General features: G+C 39.1%; 1 protein-coding gene across 5 annotated transcripts in view; it reads left to right on the top strand.

Moving 5' to 3' along the window:
• Positions 1-1,019: 1,019 nt before the first annotated feature.
• The window catches only part of HHIP (hedgehog interacting protein), a 110,011-nt gene continuing 84,353 nt past the window's right edge, over positions 1,020-26,677 (top strand). For 3 of the 5 annotated variants that reach the window (XM_079154150.1, XM_079154151.1, XM_079154149.1), the window contains exons 1-4: positions 1,020-1,794; positions 7,435-7,627; positions 13,385-13,541; positions 14,344-14,545. In XM_079154150.1, coding sequence (XP_079010276.1) covers positions 1,516-1,794; positions 7,435-7,627; positions 13,385-13,541; positions 14,344-14,545 — 831 coding nt within the window. In that variant the 5' untranslated portion in view covers positions 1,020-1,515. The remainder of the gene's footprint in view (positions 1,795-7,434; positions 7,628-13,384; positions 13,542-14,343; positions 14,546-26,677) is intronic. The other 2 variants (XM_079154152.1, XM_079154153.1) reach the window with 1 other exon arrangement.

The following is a 26,677-nucleotide window of genomic DNA, read 5'->3' on the forward strand; positions in this document are numbered from 1 at the left end:
TGTGTGTGTGTGTGTGTGTGTGTGTGTGTTATTTAGAATGCACGCTGACTCCACAACCAGACCAGCTTCTTTCTGCCCACCTAAGCAGGGGAACCTGAATTCCGGGGCCTGAATCTGCTGCGAGGCGGGAGGCTTAGTTCCTGGACACGTGGGGGGTCCTCCAAAGGGGCGCCCGGAGCGGAGCTGCCCAAACCGCGGCAAACCCTCCGGGAGGTAAACTCAGGCTCAACCTGCTCCCAGACACCCCACCCGAGCCTACACCCCGTTCGCGCGCCAGTGCCACCTCGGTAGATTGAGGACCTCCGGCGAGGATGTGTGGCCCTTTTCAAAAGTCTCCAAACTCATCTCAACCTACTCAGAAATCCGCAGCATCTGGGACCCCAGCCCCACCCCCGCGCGCGTTCCGCGGCGCTTCTAAATGAGACCTCCAGGCTCACTGGGGACCTGGGGATGCCGGTGCGGGCCGGGGAGCGAAGGAGCCGAAAAGCTCCCCGCCGCCCGCTCCAGCCCGCTTAGTTCATCCTCCCCCGGGACCGGGGGCTGGCCGGGGGCCGGGTGTGGGGAGCCCTGGAAGGGGCGCCACTCTTACTCACTTTCTCTGGGAGCCTCAGCCCGGGAGGTGCGGAGGGGCTGCGGACCCGGGCGAGGAGCCGGCGGGCGGCCGCGGGCCAGCCGCTGGGTTGCGCCCTCGCCCCAGGCCGGTCGGGCTGGGCGCGGTGGCCCGGGCGCCGCGGCGAGGCGGGCGCGCTGGGTCCCGCGCCCTCGAGGCTGGCTCCGCCGGCTCCGCCGCCCTCCCCCTCCGTCCGCCGCGGCCCGCCGCCCCTCCCAGGCGCAGCCCGAGGCCGCCGGGCCCGGGGACGCGCTCGCCCCGGGGCTGCCCCCTCCTCTCTCCCCCACCCCGGGCGGGGGCGCGCGAGAAGTGGTGACGTCAAGGGGCGCGCGGTGGCAGCACCTCCCCGCGCGCTAGTTAAAAAGAAGAAGAAAAGAGGGAGCGAAACATGAGAGGCTGTGTGAGAAGCTGCAGCCGCCGGCAGAGGAGACCTCAGCATCATCTAGAGCCCAGCGCTGGCCCTGCCTCCGCCTGCCCCGCCGCCGCCGCCGACGTTTCTGTTCCTGCTACTGTCTCACCTAAACAACTCCCGTTACACCGACAAGTGAACGTCTGTGACCGTCTTCTCTTCTTCCTCCTCCTTTTCCAACTCCTTCTCCTCCCACTTCCCAGCCGCAGCGGAAAGCCCCTAACCCAACTGACACTGGCACAACCGCAGACGGTGTCATCTGCGCCACTTTATCTCGCTCCTCCGGCTCCCCTGAGGCACCGGACCCATCGCCTCGTCTTTTCTTTTTTGCAAAGTTGCATCGCTCTACGTATTTTCGCCCCGGCCACTTCCCTCAGCCTCTCCGGTGTCCCGCCGCCCCGTAGCCTCCTCCTGGAGCTGCGCCCTAGTGCCCCTGCTGGGCAGTGGCGGTCCCCCCCACCCTCCCGCGCCCAGCCCCTGCCGCTCACGGCAGACGATGCTGAAGATGCTCTCCTTTAAGCTGCTACTGCTGGCCGTGGCTCTGGGCTTCTTTGAAGGAGATGCTAAGTTTGGGGAGAGAAGCGAAGGGAGCGGAGCAAGGAGGAGAAGGTGCCTCAATGGGAACCCCCCAAAGCGCCTGAAAAGGAGAGACAGGCGGATGATGTCCCAGCTGGAGCTGCTGAGTGGGGGAGAGATGGTGTGCGGTGGCTTCTACCCTCGGCTGTCCTGCTGCTTGCGGAGTGACAGCCCGGGACTGGGGCGCCTGGAGAACAAGGTAGGCACTCACCCGCCTCACGGGTGCGAACTTGGCATAGGGCTGGGTGGGGTTCCCTGTGGCTCTTGCGACGCTGGTAGCTGTGAGAAGTGCAAGGCTTGTTTGGGGAGTTCTGCGGGTAACTTTTTAAAAGCACTAACGTGATTCCCTTGTGTGATCCTCTGGGTGCGCAGATCGCTCTTCCGCCCCCAGAGCCCGCGGTGGGGATGATGTGCAAACTTGTCTGTCTCAGAAAAGAGATGCCTCTGTGGTACCCTCATCCCGGGCTGGGTAAATATTTTAAAAGAATCGCGATTAACAGTGTGTGTTGGATCGAATCGAGCATTGGCTGCGGTGAAACTGTAAATTAAGGTGGCTGTGGTTTCCGGTTTATTTTTCTAGGGAAAAAGATTTGTGCAGTTTTCTCCACGTGCTCGGTTAGAGGGAGGACTGAATCGTAAAGGATGTTGAAGCATGGTTGGTTTATGATCCCCAGCCCCGTCAGAGGGGGGTGTCTTGCATTACAATAGTTAAGCCAGCGGAAAGGAACTCCTGATACCTCCGGCTAAGAATCCGAAAAACTAGCGAGAGATCTTGCTGGGTCGTGTTTGTCATATAAGACTGAGACGATTCTCCGTCATTTTGTAACCTTATATATTCAGGGTTGCCATAGTGGTGAGTCGTCTAGGAAGATCTCTAGGAACTTGTTTTAGGGGCGATGGTATTTACGATCCCTTATGTTGATAAATGTAACCAAATAGGAAAATAGTGTCGGTCGAGTGCAAAGGCATGCTTATTTTTTAGTTTGCCACATCTTTTCTGCCATGGGATACAGTAATGTGTGTTATCTACTGTACTCCGAGGACAGACGGCTGGATCACGTCATTAACAATCACTGCACGTGAAATAAACAATCAGGTGTCTTTGCACCCCCCTCCCTTTCCCCATTTTAGGTTTAATTAAGAATTCCTCTGTTATAACACTGCAGTTGTCAAGGTCTGAGAGACTCTTGGAAAACTTGGGCTTCAGTCTTGCTGGCCCAGGCATTAAAAAAAAAAAAAAAAAAAAACCCAGGCTGAATCTAATTTTTATGCTCAGTTCACGGTAGATTTCACTCTATTCTCATGTAAACAGCTCCTACGAATCAACATATGTGTCTGGGTGGTATCTCTCACTTTGTTTTGTAACAAAAAGCCATATTGCATCATTTAATTTGCTCAAGTCATGCAAATAGGAAAAAATCAATAGGACAAAAAGGGGTCGACTTATCCTCCTCCCCACTAAACTGCTGCCCACACACAGAGTCCTGTTGCTTATGGCAAAAGAATAACAACAACACCATTGTATTTGTTAGTTGGTTCACTAATGGGTGAAACTAGAGAACATCATTCTCTTTCAGTCCCCAGCTCTGTCCAAATGTTCATGCCTTTTGAGGGAGCATTTGTCCAACTCCCTCTATTCCCAGATGAGTGAGAACTGTCTTGCTGCAGGTTTTCAGCTGCAACTCACTCTTTATTCTTACCATATGCATCAGTAGTCTGAGATTCAGGCAACAGATATTCCAGCATTTTATTCGAAACAATGTCATTAAGCTCCAGTGTTATAATTGAATTAAGTTGCAAAACAGCTACATTCAGATTATTTTAAAGGTTTTACCAGAAGCCCCAAAGAACCAGAAACTCAAAGAAAGGTTTAGAAATATTTGCCATTAAGTGTCCCTGTGTGCAGTCTGTGCTATGAGTATACAGATGATGTAGAGACCCCTGCAATACAGACTTCTTCCGGGAACACAGTGGAATGAAAGCTGTTCTTAACTAAATATAGTGGGGTGAAGGGGAGGGGAGGAGGGACTAGAGGAATTACAACCCTTAAGAGAAGCTATATAATTTTTTTTAAAGAAATCATTCTTTAGGAAGCAATCTGCCACGTTAGCTATCCACATTCCTTTCTTCCTTGCATGTTCCCAATCTCCAACAAACCCCTACTCATTTGGAAAATATCTCTGAATTAAATTGGGCTCACTGGTCTTTGCTGGTCCCGCTGCAAGTGGTTTATAAACCAACAGTACTCAAATTGTTCAAAACAGAGATTTGATATAGCTCTGCATATGCATTCTTGACCTATGTTAGTTCTCAAATTTTAATAGTTTTCAAAACATGTTATCCTATAATAAACTTCAGTGTTTCCCTTTTCCCCCCATAAGCCTTCCTGGATTATAATATATGTTAGGGTCTTATTTCATAATGTGTATACAGGAGAGATGATAGCTATTCGAAAGGGCCCTTTTTTGTTTATGAAAGAAAAAAAATTTTTCCCCAGGAAAGATTTCCGCATCTTTTCAAGAAGCTACAGTGGTAGCTTTTTTCCTAAGGGAAGAAATTTCTTTGACAAATAGATAGGAGGAAACTAGGTAGGAATATGGAACATGCTCAGCTCTGCAATTAAATCTGTTTCTACACTAACAAATTTTCTTTAATGAACTAGCATTGAGTTCATTTCCTTAGGCATGGTGTTGTGCTTTTATATTTTAATTCCTTGTACACTGTAATAATGTCGTGTATTGTAATGAGGTTGTAAACTGCCATACGAATAAGTACTGCCAAAATTTAGGAAGTTATATTGTCTCAGAAATATTTTCACAACTCCTAAATACAACATGCTAAAAGGATCTAATTTCCATTAGCCAAATTAAACCCGACCAACTGAGATGCCCCCATTTCTAAAACTTAACTTGTAGCCACAGAGGCATAGAAGTTCTCTCTACCTTGGGTGGTTTCACAGCCAAAGCTGTCAAGGAATGGGTGAAAAGTAATTGTTTTCAAGTGTGCCCTTTTACAATCATTTGTTTGCTCTGGCTCTTTCAGGGACAAAGGCTATTGTTGAACACATCCAACTAAACAAATAACTCATCCTGGGGTCCCTTTAACAGCTGCCTTAGTACAATGATCTATTTACATATTAGCCTAAAATTGAAACTGAACTCTTTAATGACATAATCCAGCACTATAGTCCAGAGACGCAAGTGTTATACCGAACAGCTGAACAACCTTGCAGGCATATGATTTTTAGAAATAACTTTTTGTGTACCAAGTGATCTTAAGGCGACATCTTAATATACTGTCATTATTTTCTCCTTTTGTCCTTTCCTGGAACCCACGTGGGTGCCTTTTTTACCCTCTTTGTTTAGTTGCTTGATAAATAAGGAGAAATACAGAAGGTCTCTGTCACCGTTTTACTGTTTGTTGATAATCTCTAGTTGTAGGCCACACTGGACCCTGTATTCCAGGAGTTATCTTACCTTTCTTATATGGATTTCACTTTCATGTGGCCAAAGATTAAAGGATAACCTGCCAGATGTTACAAATTAGTCAGTCACAGCCACACTCATTACTGGGCATGCTGCAATAATGTATCAATGTTTTAACATGATTTCTTCCAAAGTATATTTAGTTCAAACCACTATAAATTAGATGGTTTTGTATATGGCTTTAAAAAATTGAAACAGGAAATTAGCTTAAAATTCTTCTTAAGATGAATGGCATTGTCAGAAAGTTAAGGACCTGGATGAACACAGATACATAGGCAAAAAAAAAAAAAAGAAAGAAAGAAAGAAAAGAAAAAGAAAAAAAAAATCACCCTACTCACACCAGCACTCATCTGTCTAAACCAGAGTGGTGGCTTTGGCCCAGTCGGTTTAATTGACTTCAGTAAGACTTGCAATGTTCATTGAAACCCAAGCCAGAATGATGGCTCTATCTATCTTCAAATAGGTATTTACACTGCAGACCTCACACAGAGCAAAATGTTACCATCCTGCTGGGCCGGAACAGCATGAAACTTTAACAAGAATAATATTATACTCAATTTCAGATAATTTATTGAATCCTATTTCTGCAACTTTTGAAGAGGGATCTTGTGGCCAGGACACATTCCAAAAATTGGAAAGACAAAATTCTTTAGGCACTAAAATCAAGCTCTTCCTGGATAGCCTCTGGGAGAGTATTTGGGGATCATTTTGTTTCAGCTATAAAAAATGGAAGCATGCATAGTCTCCATAAAACCAAGGGTAATTACAATCCAGTTTTTCAGCCAGTAAGAAAGGTGGCTTTAGCATCTTTAGTTGTTTTGTTCTTAGTGCACTGCTAGATGATAAACAAGCAGGACCAAGCTGAGCACTATTAATATTGAATAGATCTGGTAAAGTCTGCTAGAGTATGGACAATAAAAGACATTTAAAACATTCTTGGAATGCAAATTCTAAGTATCTGGTGTATGTTTCCTTTTAGAAAACTTTAACCATTTAAGCAATTGTCATTTAAGTAAATTGATAAAATTAAAAATGTGAATATCATTGTAATTAAGAATAACTTTTCTGAATACTGTACATAGTGACAGCATATCATATTTTTTTCCTGAAATAGAGTAACTTCTATTGGACTTTTAAATACTGCATGCCTAAATGTCAGCATGCTTGTATTCTGTGATTTCTTTTGTTACCTTGCTCCTCTAGATCCAATACTTTATGATATTGGATATGATGTCATAATCCTAAAATATAGAGGCCATATGATTTACTCAAATTAGAAGCTCAACTTATGAATGATCTATTTGCTTTAAACAATGATCTAGAGTTTGAAACATTAATTTGAGTGCATAGTTCTAGTGAAATAATAGAAATGTAATTGAATGAATTGGAAAAACATAAAATTCATTTACATTGTTATTAATATGAACAAATGCTTGATTTAGACAGCTCTGCATTTCTTGTCTCAAATGTTGTGCTGATATTATCTTCAGTATTTATTAAAGGTGCTCCTGATACCAGTTTTTTTAAAGTTAGCATGAAACACCGAGACCTATTCTATCTACTAATTACTAACCTCGATAAATCAATAAGTCCAAAATCGGTTTTATTGAAATAAAAGACGTATCATCGTAAAACTAATAATAAAAATATGCCTGTTTCATTAAAATTCATGTTATACAAAAGCACTTTCATTAAACTCTTGTGTTTATTCATGCATATAGCATACCTGAGGAGCTAGTTAGAAAGTTTTTCCTGGCTAAGATATAATGAATAATAAAAATAGGTCTTAAACTGTTTGATTCAGCTTTGGGTATTTTTATAGAACATGAAAGGCAGTTTAGAAAACTTTACCTAGGTAGTCCGTAGATTGAAAATTAGTAGAAATATTTTAAAATGTTATTTAAGCAAATGTGTAATAATATCATATTAGAAATTTCAAGATAACATAGGTTTCTACTTAAGATACAAATAAGCCGTATCTTGAAAAATTGGACTTTGTGTGCAGTTGCTTAAAGATATTTGGGATTTTTTTAAGTTAAATATCATTCTGTATACACTTTGAGGCATAATAAAGTGCTAAAGCATTAAACAGTCTAAATGTAATTGTCTTCTAATTTTTCACACCTGAAAAAGAGTCAAGACTTTGATGATCCCTTTTATGATCCCTGACTTCTGTTTCCCCCACCCCACCCAGGGAGAGCTCATATCCTTATAAAGGCATCCTGTACTGTGACCCAGGAACTCTTTTCAGTAAACTTCACTGGCTGAATTAGGCTTATCTACTTAAATAATTGCAAGAAAAAACGTGACCAAACCTAACTTCACATCGTTTGTTTCTGATTTATGGCTTTCAGATATTTTCTGTTACCAACAACACAGAATGTGGGAAGTTACTGGAGGAAATCAAATGTGCACTTTGCTCTCCACATTCTCAGAGCCTGTTTCACTCACCTGAGAGAGAAGTCTTGGAAAGAGATCTAGTACTTCCCCTGCTCTGCAAAGACTATTGCAAAGAATTCTTTTATACTTGCCGAGGCCATATTCCAGGTAAAAAGACAAGAAAAAGTTAAATGAACCATTGCAAATTATCCTTATTAGATGCCTGTTCTTAAATGCCTGTTAAGTTGTAAACTGCTTCTTGTCTTTCAAAATATCTATTTTACTTTTTAATGAACCTTTCCAAAGTTCTCAGTTTTATTTCCATGAAAAAAGGTATTGTAATTTCTACTGTTGTAATTTCTAAAGTCTACTGGTGTTGCTGAAACATTTTACATTTCTAATTAAACTCATAATACAGGTGGTAATCTGTATAAGTGTTGGATTAGCAGTACATATTTCTTTTTCTTTCTTATTATTTTTTTGATCCTGGAGATGGAACCCAGGACATTAAACATGCTAAGCACATGCTCTATACCCCAGTCCCAATACAAATTTCTTTATCTCCCAGCATAAGTACCAAAGCCAGCCTCTTATACAAAGCCAATATATGATTGGAGAATGTCTACCAACTTAAGATATTCCTTTAAATAAAATATGATTGGGAACCCTAACAAGAAACATCTCATAAGGCACTTTCGCTCCATAAAATGGCTAATTTGCTCCCCCAAAACCCCATGAAGTAGGTTCCTCTCCATTGGACAGCTGAGAGAAACTGGGTCTCAGGAGAAGTCACAAGCCTCATTCAAATTCGTACAATGAGAAAGCACATAGTTATCACAAGATTCTAATAAACATAGAGATTCCTGGGTATTGAATAAGTTAATCATCCAAAGTTTGTCAACTTGAGTTGTTGTTGCTTTAATTGGAGGGATCAACAAAGAGGAAGAAAAGAGTTTAATGAGACAGACTCTGTTTAGTTAGACCAAATCACACACAAACAAAACTACTGAAGTTAGCAGTTTATAAAACTAAATGATTGATAAGGAAAAGATAAGCCTTAAGAACTGTAGGATGCACTTGGAGAACTTTTAAAACTGCTGTATACATTTTTACATTCTAACTGCCCTGGGAAATAAAGATTTTTGTATTTAATAGATCTCTTTCAATAACCTAAAGAAGTATTTTCACTGGTTGCTTGCTCCCTTTGGCTTTAGCACAACGTGTAACTAAACCCATTCAATGAGAAAATATTATTATCGTCTTTATAAACTACAGTCATGTTTCTAAGACTTCCCTTAAACCAGCTGTTTCTTCCTCCTTATCACATTCTCCAAAGCAAAATGGAACAGGTCACATGTGCCTGGATGGCCTGCAGAGGGCTGATAACAGATTAGAAACCATAAAGGTTGGGCTGCAAACTGCCAAATCTTAAAGGTTTGCCTTCAAGACCATAAGCTGAAAGTGTTATGAACACTTAGCATTTTCATTTACCTTTATCTAGTTCCAGATAAATACAACATGGTAGATTTGTGGACTTGTCTGTGGGGGTCTTTATATATTTAAAGTTATTTTAGCATTTGAGAACTGCAAGCACCTCACTCCCCAGATCAACATATGTGGTGACGAATGACAAATTTATTTTTCTACAAAGTTTGTATATATGTAAAACTGCTGAAGTGCATCAAGATGTCAAGTGCTTTTGGTGGCCACCCAGGCAGCCTTGAAAGATAACCAGATGAAAGCTCCACTTTCGAGGTGGATGGAGCCGTAAGGGTGCTTTCCAGAGACTCTGGAAGACTTCAGCAGCAGGCAGAAGGGGCTTCTCCTTCCCACATCACATGCTGATCATCTTTTAAAATATTTGTCCCCAAAGAGAGTTGTAATGACACACCCTTTGGGTTACTTACGTTGATCAATTTGTTAGCCAGACTAACCCTTGGCAAGTCGGTTACCGTTTCCTAAAGTGTGATGAATAAGATGGAAATCCTCCCCTCAGCTCCTGCTGCCAGCACAGAAGTGTCTGTAGACTTCCAGAACACTCATTTTTCAGAAACGATTGTGAGAGTAAGCTTGTATTTGTTTCACCTTCCTGAGTCCATTATTGAATAATATGGTTTGTATTCCACTGAAGTCCATGATTGTGGAAAACAGCTACTTTGGGATTCTTATTTATAAAATACAGGTCAATATGTCTCAGTAGTCCTCACCAATGACTTTATCTTCTTACAAATCAAAAACTTGAAGAGGAAGGTACCCTAAGAAACGGATCTCGCGAAATGAAAGAAAATGCTGAAAGGTATCAAGAGAGAGGAAGTAACTTCAGAAGCATTTTCATTTTCTTCATATTGCCCAGTACACTAGGAAACACATGTCAATTATCTGACCCTTCCCTTCACCTTCCTGCTTCAAGAATGCTTCAGAATACACTCTACTGTCATGCAAAAAAAGAACAAATTAAAAAAAAAAAAAGTGTGGCCATTTTAGAATATTCATATAACCTGAAAGATAGCTCATTTCTAGAAATTCCAATTCAGAAATAGTCATGGTCTTCTTGTCTTCCCCAAAATGGGAAAAGAAATGACAAAGCAATAGAAATGGTCATACACTAGAGTTATATTAATCATAATGTTCTCCAGTTGTGAATTTTCTCAAGGGAGGTAAAGCCACAAAATTTCTAGAAATGCCAAAATTACATTCAAAAATCACAGGAGCTCTTTGCCCAACCCTTCAGGTCTTTTTTCCTGCCTGCATGAGCAGACAGGTGCTTTGCTGTTCACTGAAAGATGGCATCGTGCACTCTGAGCAATGTACCAATGAACCCAGTGGGCCTTACTTCTTGCTGCACCTGGTAGAGTGGTGATTCCTGTCACTCTTGATCTCCTCAGCAGTGGCTCACTGTGATGTCAAAGGCCTGCGCACAGTCAGTTCAGTAGTTTAATCCTGTTGCTAATCAGGTCAAGGTCAAGGGTTTGAGTCCATTGAGTTTCTCCCAACCCGCGGCCACTCCCAACTTCATCAGATGCTTCCACATGGGTCTTATTATCCCAAGGGCAAACCGGAGGGAATGGATAGTTACCTCCAGACTCACTGCTTCTACCCGAAAACGTCGCTGAGTGAGTGCCAGGGGATAAGGAGCTCTTTTCTCCTTTTTTTCTTTTTGCAATGAGTACACATACAAAAAGGAAAAGAGCTTCTTTGAGTGTAGAAAAGAGCCCAGACTGCCCACAGGGAGTATTTGTTGCACATGTCAGTATTTTCCAGGGTGCTCTGTAGCTTGGCAGGACTGGACTCACAGTCCAGGATACTCAATAATCATTAGAAATTTGAAAAGCTGCTCAAATACTCACTAAACATCCATCCTTAGCAGACCTAATCACGTAAAGATGACCCAGGATGTGCTAAGCACGCACCTTCAGTAAAAGCACATCAGTGTATTCTTCCAAACCAGAGGCTGGATTAAATGTTCCCTTGCAATATGTGCTAACCAATGCCCTGAAACCAGGTCCTTTTTGACTTTTCACAACATATGTGTCTATTTCTTCGTTGCCCACAGCAAAATCAGGTAATTTAAAGGAAAGTATTAATTTTAAAATATTAGATACCAATAGATTGTGATTATAAGAACACTGGCCATATTTTATATAAGTCTTCTGAGCTGGCTCCCTCCTTCACACTTATTCAGTTTGCCTAGATTTTGTCCAAAACTAGGAGAAATGTGTAGCTACACATTTTTTTTTTTAATTTGCAATGATAGCATAGTATTTCTGGGGCCACAATGTTCATAAACGTGCACTTATTAATCTTAAGATATTCCATTTGAAAAGGATTTCTCACTTCCTCACATTTGTTGCCAGCTAAGAAGTCCTTCTAAAATGGAATGAGCCACCAGAATTGTCCATGAACTTCCCCTAGAGATGGCACCGGTTTGCAGCTTGTAATGCTAGAATATACAGATTTCATTTTTTGAAACAAACTTGCATTTTCCTCTGAATTGAAATTTAAAAATTTGTCATGACCCTATAGGTAAACATCACATTAAAACAAATTTTTTCACTGGCAAATTCAGTTATGAACAGATTCATAGCCTGACAGGCTTCCTGCATGCATATTGACATGGAGATCTTGCTGCCTGATAATAAATACTTCAAAGGTGTGTGTGTGTCTCTCTCTCCCCAAAGTAAGGTCCTGCCAAAAACAGTGCAAAGAGTTGAATTTAGCTATTCAGTTTTCCTTCTCATTTTTACTCAAAAGAGACTTGTTTGCCGCTATTAGTCCGCTTTCATCTGTGTGCTTAGCCATTAAAGAAAGAGAGCAGAAAATAAAATTTTTTCCCAAACAGTGAATAGCTGAAGATGAATAAATGTTATGGCCGCCTTCATTCCTTTCCTGAGTTTTGTTGTTTGTTTTTGGTTTGTACCAGGGATTGAAGATGGAACCCAGGAGCACTTAATCACTGAGCCACATCCACAGCCTGTTTTTGTTGTTATTGTGTTGTTTTGTTTTTGAGACAGGTTCTCACTAAGTTTCTTAGGGATGAAGCTGTCTTTGAATTTGTGATCCTCCTGCCTCAGCCTCCAGAGCCTTATTTTAGATCCCCAGTTTTTAATTCTTGATCTTTTTCAAAGAAGGATCACCTTCCAGGTGCTTACCTCCTCCCCTACCCATGGAGCATCCTTCTAACTGGGCCAGAACTTCGTTTTCTGTGCCCTCTGCCACAGGCACACACATTCTCAAGGACATCTGTTCTAGTTGCCTCGTGCCCAAAGGCAAGACCCTTCCCAGTAGCCTAGGAGGAAATCAATCTGAGAGAATCTCTCTCAGTATTGAAGGGCACATTTCATCCAAAAATTAGGTCAAAATGTGCATCAGACTTTAAACAACTGGGATCCTGACATCCTAATCAAGCTCACAGAAAATAGGCTTACAGTGTCTTTCCTGCTCCATTGGTGAGCCTTACTCAACTGACCCCAAAATCTTGTTCTTAGAAACTGAACAATTGCTAAACCTGAATTTGTTATAGAACTTCCACATTTCAGCTATGTTACTTGATGTCTTTATCACAAAACTAATAGGGAGCACAAAATCTGCTTTGTTAGACAGAATTTAAAACTATTAATATAATAAAGTATGAGACCCGAAGAAGCAATTTAGGACCACTGGTAACTAGAGTCTGGTCTCGGCTGACTGTGGTAACAACATCATAATCTGGTAACAACATCATAACCAGAATATGAAAGTTTTATTAATATGCACAAAAAGCCAACACCTTATGAAATAAAATTGTAAAATTTTCTTTTTGGTCATAAAGTCTTTTTCTTTTATTAAGATATCTATATTTATTCTTATGTATTAAATTCTTAATTAAATATATTAATATATTAATTAAATATATTAATATTTAATATAGATATTAAATTCTTAATATATAAGAAAAGAAAAAACATCTTTTGCATTATATTATGTAAGGCTGTTTTGTATTTTTGTTTTGGCTCAGTGGTGTGTCAGTTTTCCCGCTTGAGAAGATAGGAGGGATAATTTAAATATAATTTTATATTGCAAAATCATCATTATCACCTGTAAGTGAAGTGCAAGAAACAGACACCTACTATTTGAAAGAGCTCCCGATTATAATATATGATTAGTGAGGAAATATGAAAAGAATCAAGGAAATGAAAGATTAATAGTGGGTTTGGATTACATATATGTCATGAAATTTGTAAATTTTGATTAAAGAAGAAATGGGAATCCCAACCTCCCCGCCCTTGATTTTGTCCCCTTTCCTGTTTTTTTAATCTAGTTTTTTTTTTCCCCTTAGAATATTGATATAGTGTCAAAAAGCATCTTTTCCAATGTCACCTCTTTCCGATGAGGTGGTTTTGCTATGACACTAAATGTTTCTCATGTATCTTTTTGCATTGTTTTAAGGTTTTCTTCAAACAACGGCAGATGAGTTTTGCTTTTACTATGCAAGAAAAGATGGTGGATTGTGCTTTCCAGATTTTCCGAGAAAACAAGTCAGGGGACCAGCATCTAACTATCTGGACCAGATGGAAGAATATGACAAAGTTGAAGAGATCAGCAGGTCCATACAGACAAATGTTATTTATAATCTTTAAAAAATAAAAAGTGACAAATATTGAGTTTTTTTTTTTTTTTTTATTGTTTGTTTTGGGTTTTGTCTTTGAGGTGCTGGAGATGGAACCCAGGGCCATGTGCATGCTTGGCAAGTGCTTTACCACTGAGCTACACCCCAGCCCTAAATCTTATAGTTTTGACAGTGACTCAACTGTACTCCTTATGTTCAGCAGCTATGGCCTCCAGATCTTCAGATGCTTTTTTTTTTTTTCCTTTTGGGTAGTTCCTTCTCTAAAATCATAGCTTAAATGCTTTTAATACTTAGACTATTAATCCTGTGTTATGAGCTTGGCTTCTCTGTGACTCATGTGAATTTTATGGGTATAGTTTTAAACTTGAATTTTATGATTGTTAGCTTATAGTGCTGTGGACATATTCAGCACAATTATGAGCAAATCAAACTTTAACATACAGATCTTAGGATTTTCTCTCTGAGGGCCTTCTTGTAAGTTTTCATCATTCAGAGTAAAACCTGATTTCAAATATTGTCACTGAAAGATGAGACAATGAGCTTATGAAAATTTTAAATGCATACGTGTTTGGATTCTGACTCTCTGACAGAATCTGCTTTATTGTTTTCGGTGGAAAAGATTTAAATGAATCATGTTGTGGGTCTTGGGTTAGCAGCACTTCATGATTCTCCAAAGCATTGATTTCTAAGGCAAATAGTTTGTTAAAGGATGGCTGGGGGCATTCCTTAGCTATGTCGTCTCAAGAGAAGCTTACTGGTTCTCTGTAATTTGTTTTAGAAAGCACAAACACAACTGCTTCTGCGTTCAGGAGGTTGTGAGTGGGCTGCGGCAGCCTGTGGGCGCCCTGCACAGTGGGGATGGCTCCCACCGTCTCTTCATTCTGGAAAAAGAAGGTTACGTGAAGATTCTCACCCCGGAAGGAGAAATATTCAAGGAGCCTTATTTGGACATTCACAAACTTGTTCAAAGTGGAATAAAGGTTGGCTTTTTCAATTTACTTCTCTTTGCTCTGGCTATGTTGATTTTACTTTAGTGCTATCTTCCTCATGGAAGGTAATCCTTTGTCCTAAAAGAAAGAAATTTGAAGGAGAGAACAAGGAGGCAAAAAAAGTTGTGATGGCTGAATAGGACAATGGCATTACAGTTTTGTGTTATTTGCTGACGGTTGAGGAATGCGATCAGATTAGTATCTTGACATTCTTTGTGATTTTCACTTTTAAAATTACTTTTAGCTTTATAAAGTGTTTGTTTCAATATTGTCTAATGGACATAACACTAGGATTATATATCAGCCTTTGCTAGTTGAAACAAGGAGATCTTTTGGTTATTTTGACAATTACAAATTATTTTATTTTTACCATATCTATTTTCAAGGCTGTGTCATAAAAATGCTTTTTATACTATAACTTCCTTGGTCAGTGTTTTCACAGGTAAGTCAAATATGTTTATCTATAATTAGTCATCTATATGATATATAAGCACAATATAATTAGTCATCTATATGATATATAAGCACAATTATGCCTTTTTTTCTGCCTCTCTACTTTGAATTCCGATGTTAAATAATCTAGGTGTATGAATAAAACTTGGTCAGGTTTGTTTCACATGAGTAACACAGTACAATATTAGTAGGAAGCTGTAAAGCAAATTATGGCATTCTAAATTATTCTAAAATTATGCTGTTTAACAGCTCATGATGATTTTAGAATGAAACAAAGTAACAGTAGGTTTTCGGGATCCCTGGTTATACTTTTCATTTCTTAACTGAGAAAACAAACAAAAACGCCAAAGGAAGATTTTTTTTCCCTACTTATATAGAAATGAGGTCCTTCTAGCTTTTGTTGTTCTCTATTCAAATATACCACCCCCAAAACCAGAAGAAACAAGTCAGAAAAAATATGATATATATGATATACTCCTAAAATCTATTCAGCACCTACCACGTTTAAAAAAAAAAAAAAAAAAAAAAAAAAAAAAAAAAAAGAGTAAACTAGAACACAGGTAATAATACCACATAGTTGGGACAACCTGACCTCAAGCTCATGGTGTGAAGGTACCACCAAGCATGCCGCATAGAGAAGTAAGCCTTTTATGGAAAAGAGATCATTTGGAAAATCTTCTCAATTCAATGGTTTCACCTTTCACTCAATAAAACTTTTCATTGCAATTCACAGCAGATAATCAAAATGAAGCATTAGTGTTTTGCACGTCAGGGTTTGTAAATTGCTTCTGAAATGTATCCTGATAGCTCAGTACAGATGGTTCTAATGGGCAAAGATACAGATGCAGAAAGGGCCTTTCTCACTAGCAGTTTATCCTGTCTTCCTATGGAAATGAACGTGCTCTGTGTAAAAAAAAAAAATGGGGGAAATATTTTTTAAAACATCTTCCAACGTTTCCATAGAAAATGACTATTAACATTTTGATAGACTTTCTTCTAGTTCTAAATTAAAGGAATTTTATTTTCTTTCTACAAATATAATTGAGGTCCATGTTAGTAAATGTGAAAACAGATAAGGAATGTGGTTTTAGGGATTTTGTTTGTTTGTTTGTTTTCTTGCTTGTTTTCCTGGTTTTTGATTTTGTTTTGCCTTTTTTTTCCTAAGCAACTTTCAAATAAAATTAAAATGAAATCCCATGTATAAACATATATGCCTGTGCATATACATGTGCGTATGTATGTATCTTTTTAACCACTTTTTTCATTAACAATACGTCTTGAGACTTTTCCCAGATTGAAAACTTTTCTCAAACCTTATTTTTAAACCTTTTAGTTGCTGTGCTTCCTAATTAGAGACATTTAGAATGACTCCAGTAATTTTTCACCATTGTAAATACCATTATCACTCTCATAAATATTATTTAACTGATTGATGAATGACTCCCTTACTATGTATTTATAGAAAGATGATTACTGAGTTGAAAGATGTAAACCATAATACACATTGCCAATTTGCTTTAAAATATATTTTCCAGTATTTGAGAGACTAGTACATAGTTTTCAAATGCTATTTGAATAAAAATGTTCATCTTGAAAAGATATCTGTGATAAAATATAAATGTAAAAGGGGCTCAGAATCCTGGAAAATGTTGTTATAAGGAGTAATTAAACTAACATTCTTAGTTCCACTTCAGTTTAACTACCTGAACTGCCTTTTAAATTAGGGTTACTTTGGAATTCCTCTGTTTCCATTCATATCCATTCATTAGGATACTGAATGAAAGATTCTCTGGAGATAGTCTGTTCTGACATGGAGACATTTCATCATGCAATAAAATTGTAGAATTCAGGACAAAACAGTGCCATGACTCTGCAGTGTGTTTGCACTGGGGGCCTCTGGGAATTCTGCAGAACTTGGCCAAACCTTGACAAGAAATCTTAGAGACTTCAGCATCCCCTTTGCCAGAAGAGCTCCAGGCCTTCTGGAGCTTAACATAAACTTCAAATTCTATATTCAAAGCAACTGATGTGACATACTTTAAAGTGGAATATGTTAAGTAAGGTCAGTAAGTAAGAATCTGCGGTGGGAACATTTGAGTGTGTATAGTGAGTAACGAGCCACATGCTGATAAAGCAGGTTATGCTGATGTGGCCTTTATCTTGCTCTCTGAGTTACATGTGCCATGTCACGGGGTAGCTGCCAGCACACTTATGAGTTGATCGGGGTTGATGCCATTATTGGTTTTGCCTTTATGCCTCTTGGAGGCTTGTGAATTGAAAACAGTTTCTTAGCTATTTCACAGTGATGTTTCAGGCTTCTTTGATATATGAATAGTTAAAGTGTTCATGGAAGTATTTTGTATTTTTTAACAATTTTTTTTGCATGGATAATGCGAAGAATTTTTGTACATTATCTTACTTGTCACCTCTTCTCTATTCTTTTAGTTTTAAAATCCCAAGAGAGTGCATTAAGCTGTTTAATAGACCAGACTATTGATTGCAATACTTAGATCACAGAGTCAATGATACATACTAAGCCTAACCTCTGCATGTTTGGAATAAAAATTTACAAACCGCAGTGGGGATTCCCCCCAGAGTGACATTAATTAATGATCTGTGGGTGTAAATTAAATCAGAGCTGAAGAGGAATTCCTAATTGTAAGAGTTTCTGAACACTAGTATTGGCTATGTCCCTGTGTGGAATGCCTTGTCAGATAACTGTTGATTAACAAAGGACAGTGCCGGGTACAGTGGCACAGACCTTTCATCTCAGCAACTCGGGTGGCTGAGGCACGAGGATCACAAGTTCGAGACCAGCATGGGCAACCTATGGAGACCCTGTCTCAAAAATATTGTTTTAAATAGGGATGTGGTTGGGGATGTAGCTCAGTGGTAGAGTGCCCCGGGGTTGAATCTCAAGTACCACGCACACACTCACACACACACACACACAAAACAACTGGACAGTGATTTCTGTCACATGGTATAGGGAGACCATTTTTGTAGCAAGGAGTTGTATTTGGTTCATCTTAAACTTCTCCAGCCCCAGTTCTTAAAATTGCTTAAGAGAGAGGTCATCTGCAAAGAGCTGATCACTAAGGAGCCTGGACAACTCTTCCTACATGGGTTAAAAAATAAGATGCTCTATTCAATAGCAACATTGTGCCACCTAAAATAGAGGAGACTGTAGTTTCCTGGGGCCTCACCTGCCTGTGGCTCACATGGCAAAAGTTAGCTGCAAACCTGGAAAGGTCAAGCTAAAATATCTTGACTCCTTTTTTTTATTGATTCTTTTGAGTTACACATGACAGTAGTGTTCATTTTGATGTAATTTTGCAAGCATGGAATATATTGTATTCTAATGAGGACCCCATTCTGGTGGAGGTTCGGGATGGTGGCATTCACTGTGGTGTATTTATGTGTGTACATATGAAAATTATTTCAGATTCATTCCACTGTATCTGACTTCTTTTTGCTGACAGGAAGTAAATTGTGAAATTGAGATTAAATAGTAAGTCAGAAATGTGTTTTAGAAACATGTAGTGATTTGATAGATTTTTGATGGCAATGCCCTGTGCAAACTAATTGCTAATACTGACACTTAAGAATGGCCCACATATCAAACTAGTCAGTGAACACTATAGTCTTCATTTGTGTGTGTGTGTGTGATTGTGTGTGTGTGTGTGTGTGTGTGCATGTGTGTGTAGTGGTGGTGGTGGACGTGGTTTAATCCCAAAGCGGAAAATTTACAAAAGCTGTTCTATCTCTAGGAGGAAAATCTATGATACTTCATGATTTAAAATTTTTAAATTTAGTTTGCATCTGAAGTTTGAATCTGAACTTCTGCAAACACCAGAACCAGCTTCCTCTCTCTGAAGTCCTGGGGAATGGTATACCAGTGGCTGCTTATTATAATAACTTGGGAGTTTCCACAAATTTCAATGCCCAAATTAAATGAGAATACCTGGGGTTGGGATCCAGGCATAAACCTTTCCCAGGTACTCTCATTATGTAGACAATTTGAAAATGACTGACTTAGATTAAGTTAAACTTTAGGTGAGCTTCAAAGCAATGAGACACATTTCCTCTGCCTCATCTATACCCAGGTCCTATTCCTGACATGACCATTGGGAACAAATGGCTGGACACCATTTGTCACTTGCCCCGTGCCTTTTGTTATTTACACGGCCTATGCATATTACTTGTCCCAGCATGAAGGTGCCTGATAAAAAGTTTTAAAAATGAAATTTACAAATCTCAACAGCTAATTCTAATTAGGAAATTATTTTATTCAGTATTTTTTTTCTGATTTTTGATTTATTTTTTCCAATTTGGGACCTGGTGTTCATCTAGTTTGCAAAATTGTTATTATTCCTAACCTAAAACACATAATTTGCTATCCTATCTGTAAATCCTTATTGAGAATCACCAAGACCCAAGAAGGTACTCTAGTGTAATCTCACCCAAGAGCCTCTGACTAGCAAGGATTTGTACGTCAGCCTTAGCTTTGCATCTGTGCTGAAAGGACAAGCCCGTATCAGTCACCTACAGGGTGGCCCCTGCAGGGAACTAGCAGGTGTACCTCTCTGCCACTTAGTTCACTTGGGTAGTCAGAGGATAGAGAGGGCCACACCCTCAGCAGCCCCCAGCTTGCAGCTCAGCAGACAAAGCTGAAAGACTTGTCTATCATTGGAGCAAGTGTCACTGGACCTCTGTCCCTCTCTATCTAGTCGGACCCTCACTTCAAAAGATGCTGCTGGAAGCAGTCCTTTTGCCAGGGGAGGAGAGGACATAAGGCTGAAAGCTGCTGATTGTCCGGGTGACTGAGCCCATTGAGGTGAGGCTCTTGAGAGACAGCGGTCCTGGTGCCTGGCCATTCCAGGAGCATGTGGAGGAGGATGCAGGGTCCGCCAGGGCCAGCCCTGCCTGGGCAGCCTCTGATTTCACATGGTCGTAAATCACAGGCACAATTATGAGCACTGAAAGTTGAGTGAGATCCGAGTGTTCACCAGGCCATTGAGGTGAATATTCTATTTTTTTGAACTTTGTCAGAGTCCTAACCTTTCACATTTTTCTCTGTCTCTGATTTGCAATCTTATGGCAGCCAATGAAATATTGCTTGTATTTTCGCTTCAGTGAAATGAAGCAAAGCAGAAGTGAGAAGCAATTTACTTTTCAAAAGTAGTATTGGAAATGTAGCATGCATATATGTATACATATTCCAGTGATTGGACCATGTATGAAATGCTTCCTCTGAAAAATTGTTAGAACTCTGCGTTTAAACATGCTTTAGTTTGAAAGAAAGCATATGTTTAGTTGAAAGAAAGCAGAAAATTATATTTGTAAAACGTTACAATGCAAGAATCACCATTCTAGAAAGTTTTTGTACATTGCATGTCATTTAAAACATTTTTGACATATCAAATTACTGCTTAGAAGTTATTAAAACTGATTGGAAAGAAAGTGGTGGAAATGAACATTAAATAAATCCATTTGAAAAGTGGTAGAAATTATCTTCCCCCAAACAAAAATTTTAAGGACCTTTTCTTTTTATAGTTTAGAATTCTGATTCCAAACCCTGCAGTTAAAATGTAAACAAAATGTGGACCTGCAAGAAAAGTTTTTGACTGCAGTGATTTTTTTAATTAGTGCGTTTTGATTATATAGAGTTTCATGGTGACATATTTGTACATGCAAATAACATAGATGGATCCACCCATCCATTACCCCCCATCATTCCCTTGATCCCCTTCCCCTTCTCTAATATCTCCTTGTTGCTCTCACATTGTCACCCACCCCCATCCCTAGAGTCTACATACGAAGGAAAATATACAAGACTTGTCTTTCTGAGTTTGGTTTATTTTGTTAAGCTTATGATTGCCAGTTCCATCCATTTTCCTGCAAATGGCATGATTTTGTTCTTCTTTATGACTGAATAATACTTCCTTGCGTATATATACACCACAATTTATTTATCTATTCATCTGTGGACAGGTATTTAGACTGATTCCACAACTTTACTGTTGTAAATTGAACTGGGATCAACATGAGTATGCATTTGTCTCTATAAGATGTTGACTTTAATTCCCTCAAGGATGTAACCGGGAATGGTATTGCTGGATCATGACAGTTCTATTTTTAGCTTTTTGAGGCACCCCATACTGATTTCCATAGTGGATATACTCATTTACATTCCCATCAGTAATGTATGAGGGTTCCTTTTGCCCTGCATCTTCTCCAGCAGTTATTCTTCCTTGTATTCTTGATGATGGACATTCTGACTGTGGAGTAAGGTGAAATCTCAGTGTAGTTTAAATTTTCATTCCTCTGTTGAACACTTTTATATATTTTATTTATATTATTGGCCATTCATATTTCCTTTGCAAAATGTCTATTCAGCTCATCTACCCATTTGTTGATTGGGTTGTTTGGTTTGTTGGTGTTAAGTTTTTGAGTTCTTATTCTGGATATTAACTCTCTGTTGGAAGAGTGTCTGGCAAAGATATTCTCCCATTCTGTAGGTTCTCTCTTCATGCTCTTGTTTCCTTTGCTGTGCAGAAGCTTTTTAATATGATGTAGTCCATTTGTCAGCACTTGCTATTTTTTTTCTGAACAATTGGAATCCTAGTCAGGATTTTTAATGTAAAGGTAGCAATGACATGACTTCGAACCCAACTATCTGTATTTTATTGTGCTTCACTGATACTTTGCATTGAAATGCTCTGTACTTTGAAAAGTGTTTTCAATTGAAATATAAATTTAATCTAATATTAAATCTACTATAAATGCCTTCAGAAAAAAGTTATTAATTATAAAATAAAATCCATAATCCGAAAATCTGAAATCCAAAATGCTTCAAAAATTAAAATTCTTTCATCACTGATATGATGCCACAAGTGGAAAATTCCACAGTGAAACTTGATTTCATGCACAGAATTGTTAAAAACATTGCATAAAATTAGTTTCAAGCTATGTGTATAAGGTGTATATAAACAAGTGAATTCCATGTTTAGTCTTGAGTCCAATCCCCACGATATCTAATCATGAATATGCAAATATTTCAAAATCCAAAAGAGAACTCAACATCCCAAACACTTCTGGTCAGAGCAGTTCAGATAAGGAATACTCAACCTGTAATGTGTAATAATATTGGTGTAATTTTCTGTTTCATTGCGGTTTTTACTTGCTATTCTTTCATTTATTTGGGAATTTTCTGTTGATAAAACTTTAAAAATATTTATGTGTTTGTGTGTGTGTGTGTGTGTGTGTGTGTGTGTGTGTGCATGGTCTGTGCCAGTTTCAGCTAGTTTCATCTAGAGATTATTTTCCACTGTGCATCCTGTTTTAAACTGGCGTGGTCCCACAATGCTCTCCCGCTGCCCCGAGACAGGCCCACATTCTCAAGTGTGAGATCTCATAAGTCACAGTGGAGGTGAGGAAAGCTCTTATGCTAATGTCTTTGTATTTACTCAAGAGTTGAAGGGCAAAGGAAATAGAGGCTATAAATCTAAGAAATCTTATGGTGATCATATGAAACAAATGAAAAACCAGGAAACTGGGACCCTAGAACAAGTCTCTGCTGTCTTGGAAAGGCATATCTCCTGATGCTATGTCACGATCTCCTACAGACTTCCCCTGACTAGAAGGAGACCAGAGAAGACCTGCTGGTGATGTCAGTTGTCCTAGCTGTCCAGTGACGACATTACCTCTTGAAAAGAAAACAGTAACTGTCTCTGAATGGCCTAGGGTAACACAGCATTCCCTTTTAAAGACACCCGGTAGCTTTTCTTTCTTTCCCGATATTACAATGTGTGTGTGTGTGTGTGTGTGTGTGTGTGTGTGTGTGTGTGTGGAGTTCAATACTGCAGTCTACAAGCAAGCTCCCTTGTTAGCGGGGAACCTCTCGTTTTCTTTCTTAGTAATGAGAAACACCAGTTTTCAGGCACTTACTTTGCTAAGTCATTACATAGATGACCTCTGTAATGCTTACAGTAACCCTGTGGCCTAGGTGTTAATATCCCACTTCACAGATAAACAGACTGAGGCCCAGAAGGTAAGTAAACTGTCCAAGATAACACGGCTACAGGTACCAGAGAGTGTGCCGGTTTCAAATGTGGTTTGTCTGATGCTATCTTCTCAACCGCTATGCTGCTCATGTGCCCTTGGTGCACAGCACTGCCCAGGAGGAAAGACTGCAGAGCACGTTCTAGAAATGGCCTAGTGGATGGTTGCTACGAGCATGCTCATGCTCTTCAGGCTCAGGTTCTTCATCATTTGAGTGAAGATTAGAAAGCAATGTATGTGTGTGTATGCATGATGTCCCATAAATGTGAAGTGCTTCTAAGCCTCGGCAGCTGTTAGCATCTATCATACAGCAAGTAGGCAGAGGAAAGGAAAGATGCCCAGCCCTGCTCCCTCGTATTTAAAACAGCCCCCTCTTAAGATGGACTTGAATAATAACCTCTAGAAGTTTTCCCATTGTGTTAGCATTTGTGCCAAAATTATATGGCAGTCCCATAGAAACCAAGTTATATCGATCCACATGGGGGAGTCTTCTTTACCTTCAAAAGATAAAACTAGATGTGTATTTTTTATTTAAATGTGTCCCCAGAGAAAGACAACACCTTCGTTTTTAAGTCACCTTTTGACATTAGCTATGCGTTATTGCTGCCCACCTCATGATGCCAAAGCCCCTCCCTGTTCTGGAGCTTCTCAGAGACATGCCTCATGATGATTCAGCACAGTGTGTCTGACCCACGAGTACCACAGCAATCTTTCATGAGAATTTGCTTGCTTTCATGGTAGTTTTTCTCAGCCTGAATATTATAGTAATGTAGGTCTTTCTTGTGTGTTTATTTTGGAACGCAGTTTGTGTCAATCTGCCATAGAGTTAATAAATTATAGGATTTGCAAAGGAAATATACTGGGACTGGAAACTAAAAAGGCACATATTTTTTTGCCCACGAGCAACTATTGCTTAAAGCACAGATTTAGAATGTCAGATGTTGGAAGGGGAGCAGTGGGGTCAAGTTATTATAAAATTAATATGTAATGTCATGTTACAGAGAGCACATTACTTAACAAATTAATTTTTTAAAGGAGATCAGTGAAACATACCATGAAGTCAGGAAAGAACTTCAAAAGTTCTAAAGTTAAACCGGCAAGAGCAAATGTCAGTAAACTTATCAGTGAAATGGGCTGAAGATCAGGTGTTAGAAGGTATAAGTGAAATACTTCAGCTACCTCTCTTTCAGTCCTCAGGCTGCAAAAGGCCCTTTTCTTATTCCAGAGTCAATATTTCATAGAAAGCCTCCAAAATCTCTAAGTGTATTTGGCCGTTGGTTTGTGTCTATCTTTTTATGACCAACTTTGGGAGTTTACTTTTGTAGCCTATGACTTTTAATGTTCCTTCATCCTTATATTTATATAACAAATATATACATAAATGCATTCATAGAGGTTGAGGATATGGCTCAGTGGTAGAGCATATGTGAGGCCCTGGATTCAATTCCCAGTTCCACAAACAAAATGTTTTTATAAGATATGAAATATGTATATATAATAAATGTATGAAAATAGGTTATCAATCACTTTAATACATTTTAATGTATTTGTTGGTAATGTCAAAGTATTCATCAATTGACATTTAGTTATTTTAAAACTGGTAATGTCAAATTATCATAATATTTTTTTCCTCATATGATTTATCTTTAAAAATGCTTTATTGGTTCTTGGTAGTTACACATAACAGTAGAATGTATTTTGACATATCATACATACATGGAGTATAATCTCCCATTTTTGTGGTTGTACATGATGTGGTGTTACACTGGTTATGTATTCATATATGAACATAGGAAAGTTATGTCCAATTAAATTATCATAATTTTAAAGTGGTCAGAATTAGAGACATATCTAAAGTGTTTTTAAACATTGGATAATTGGCTAGAAATGAAAATCATCTTTGCATTTTTCAGTTTTGAAAAATAAGATGCTGTTTATTAATCATTTTGCATTGTGTTATCCTGTGGAAAGCTCAAGAAAAGTTTTTTCTAAATCATATAATTTTCTAGGCTTGCATGACTTTGTGATACCAAGTAACAATGTTTATGGGCACGGTGGCACTCAGGAATTCATCAAAAGGGAGAAAAGTTTAAATCCTTTTATCTAGCAAATTTCCATTTTACAGTGCCATATATAATTACAAGTTAATTCATTCACTCATTTTAAATATTGTTCAGGCCTAAACTTTAAATCAGAAAATGTATTAAAATAATTTATTCAAGATAAAGAAGGGCTAATTATACTATTATTACTATATGTAGTAAGGCAAGAACAACAATAAATTTCATCTCAACTAATTCCATCATTGCTAGCAGTTGAGGTGATTTAATGTGATCAGAGAACTGAATCCAGTAAGCTGAAACTAATGCAAAAATAAAACATTTTGAAAAAGGATCTTAGAGTTTTACATATGGCCACAAAATTCTTGAAAAAAAAAGCGCGTTCCTTTCAAATATGCAATTATTGAATCATCTGACTTTCTCTTTAAGAAGAGCTAAATTTAAAAAAAAATTAAAAAAAAAAGAAATAAATTAAAAAAAAAGAAGAGCTAAATTATTCACTGTTTCTTTATAATTCTAATAAGCTGTTTCTAAACCAGCCTCTTAGCCTAAAGCACCTTTGATCCAAATGGATCACAAACTTAAGTAAGATGACATCTGTCCTCAGGCTATTTCTGGATTGGGAAGCACATCTGCTCCAGAGCTGTTTCGAACAGCTCAGAAGAATTTCTTGGGGGTGGGGGGAGACTGTGTACACAGTGTGAATGAAAGATGCTTGAGGATGAGAGAAAAAATGGGCAAGTGCTACTCTTAACAGGATAAAAAGGTGGCCACACTTAATTCCCATTAAATTCTTAGACTTCCTATGGAAGATGGGGCCCTGCAGCTCCCATGCGCCCACATCTTCCTGGATGGATGTGAGCACACCTGTTCAGGAAAAGTGAGACCAAACTTGAGCCAGCTTCCCCCCACAGCCAGGTCACCAAACATCTGTCATAAGTTATCAACGACTACCCTAGACGTGACTTGCACCCGTGACCTGAGGTTGAAAAAGCCATGTAGCACATTCTCTTCCCGTCTGTGGTTTTTCCCTGTGTCACCATGAAAGCTTCTGTTTACATCTCAAGGGATTTGGAAGATCAGATGACCCCATGACATTAGTAGTGTATTTACACCCCAGGCTTCTACGCAGGTCACCCTCAAGCTGATCTAAAGCTTCAGTGACTTGCTGGGATGTGGCTCCTTCCAAGGAAAGGTTTTATTTGCCCAGCAATAGGCATCATTCCTACAGATGCTGTCTCTTTGTCCAGGGAGTTTTGTTGGTGGTGGTGTTTTAAGATTTTTGACTTTGAGTCAATGTTGAACAATACATATAAAATGTTTGGATTGAAACAAATATCACGGCTGAGGAGCTTCTCTCCTTGGTAAGAATTAATTATTAGTGAGTATTAGTAATTATTAAGTAAAACTTCTGGTGCCAGCATCAGTCGTCAGTGTCTGAGCCCAAGGGGGCCACATTCCTGTAATATCCCACCTCTGCTGGGAATGTGAGAACTCATCAGTGTGTGGTAGACTCACCCAGTGGCTCTCCTCCGCTGCCACAAAG

The sequence above is a fragment of the Sciurus vulgaris genome, assembly GCF_902686455.1.
Source record: "Sciurus vulgaris genome assembly, chromosome: 9".
Lineage (NCBI taxonomy): Eukaryota > Metazoa > Chordata > Mammalia > Rodentia > Sciuridae > Sciurus > Sciurus vulgaris.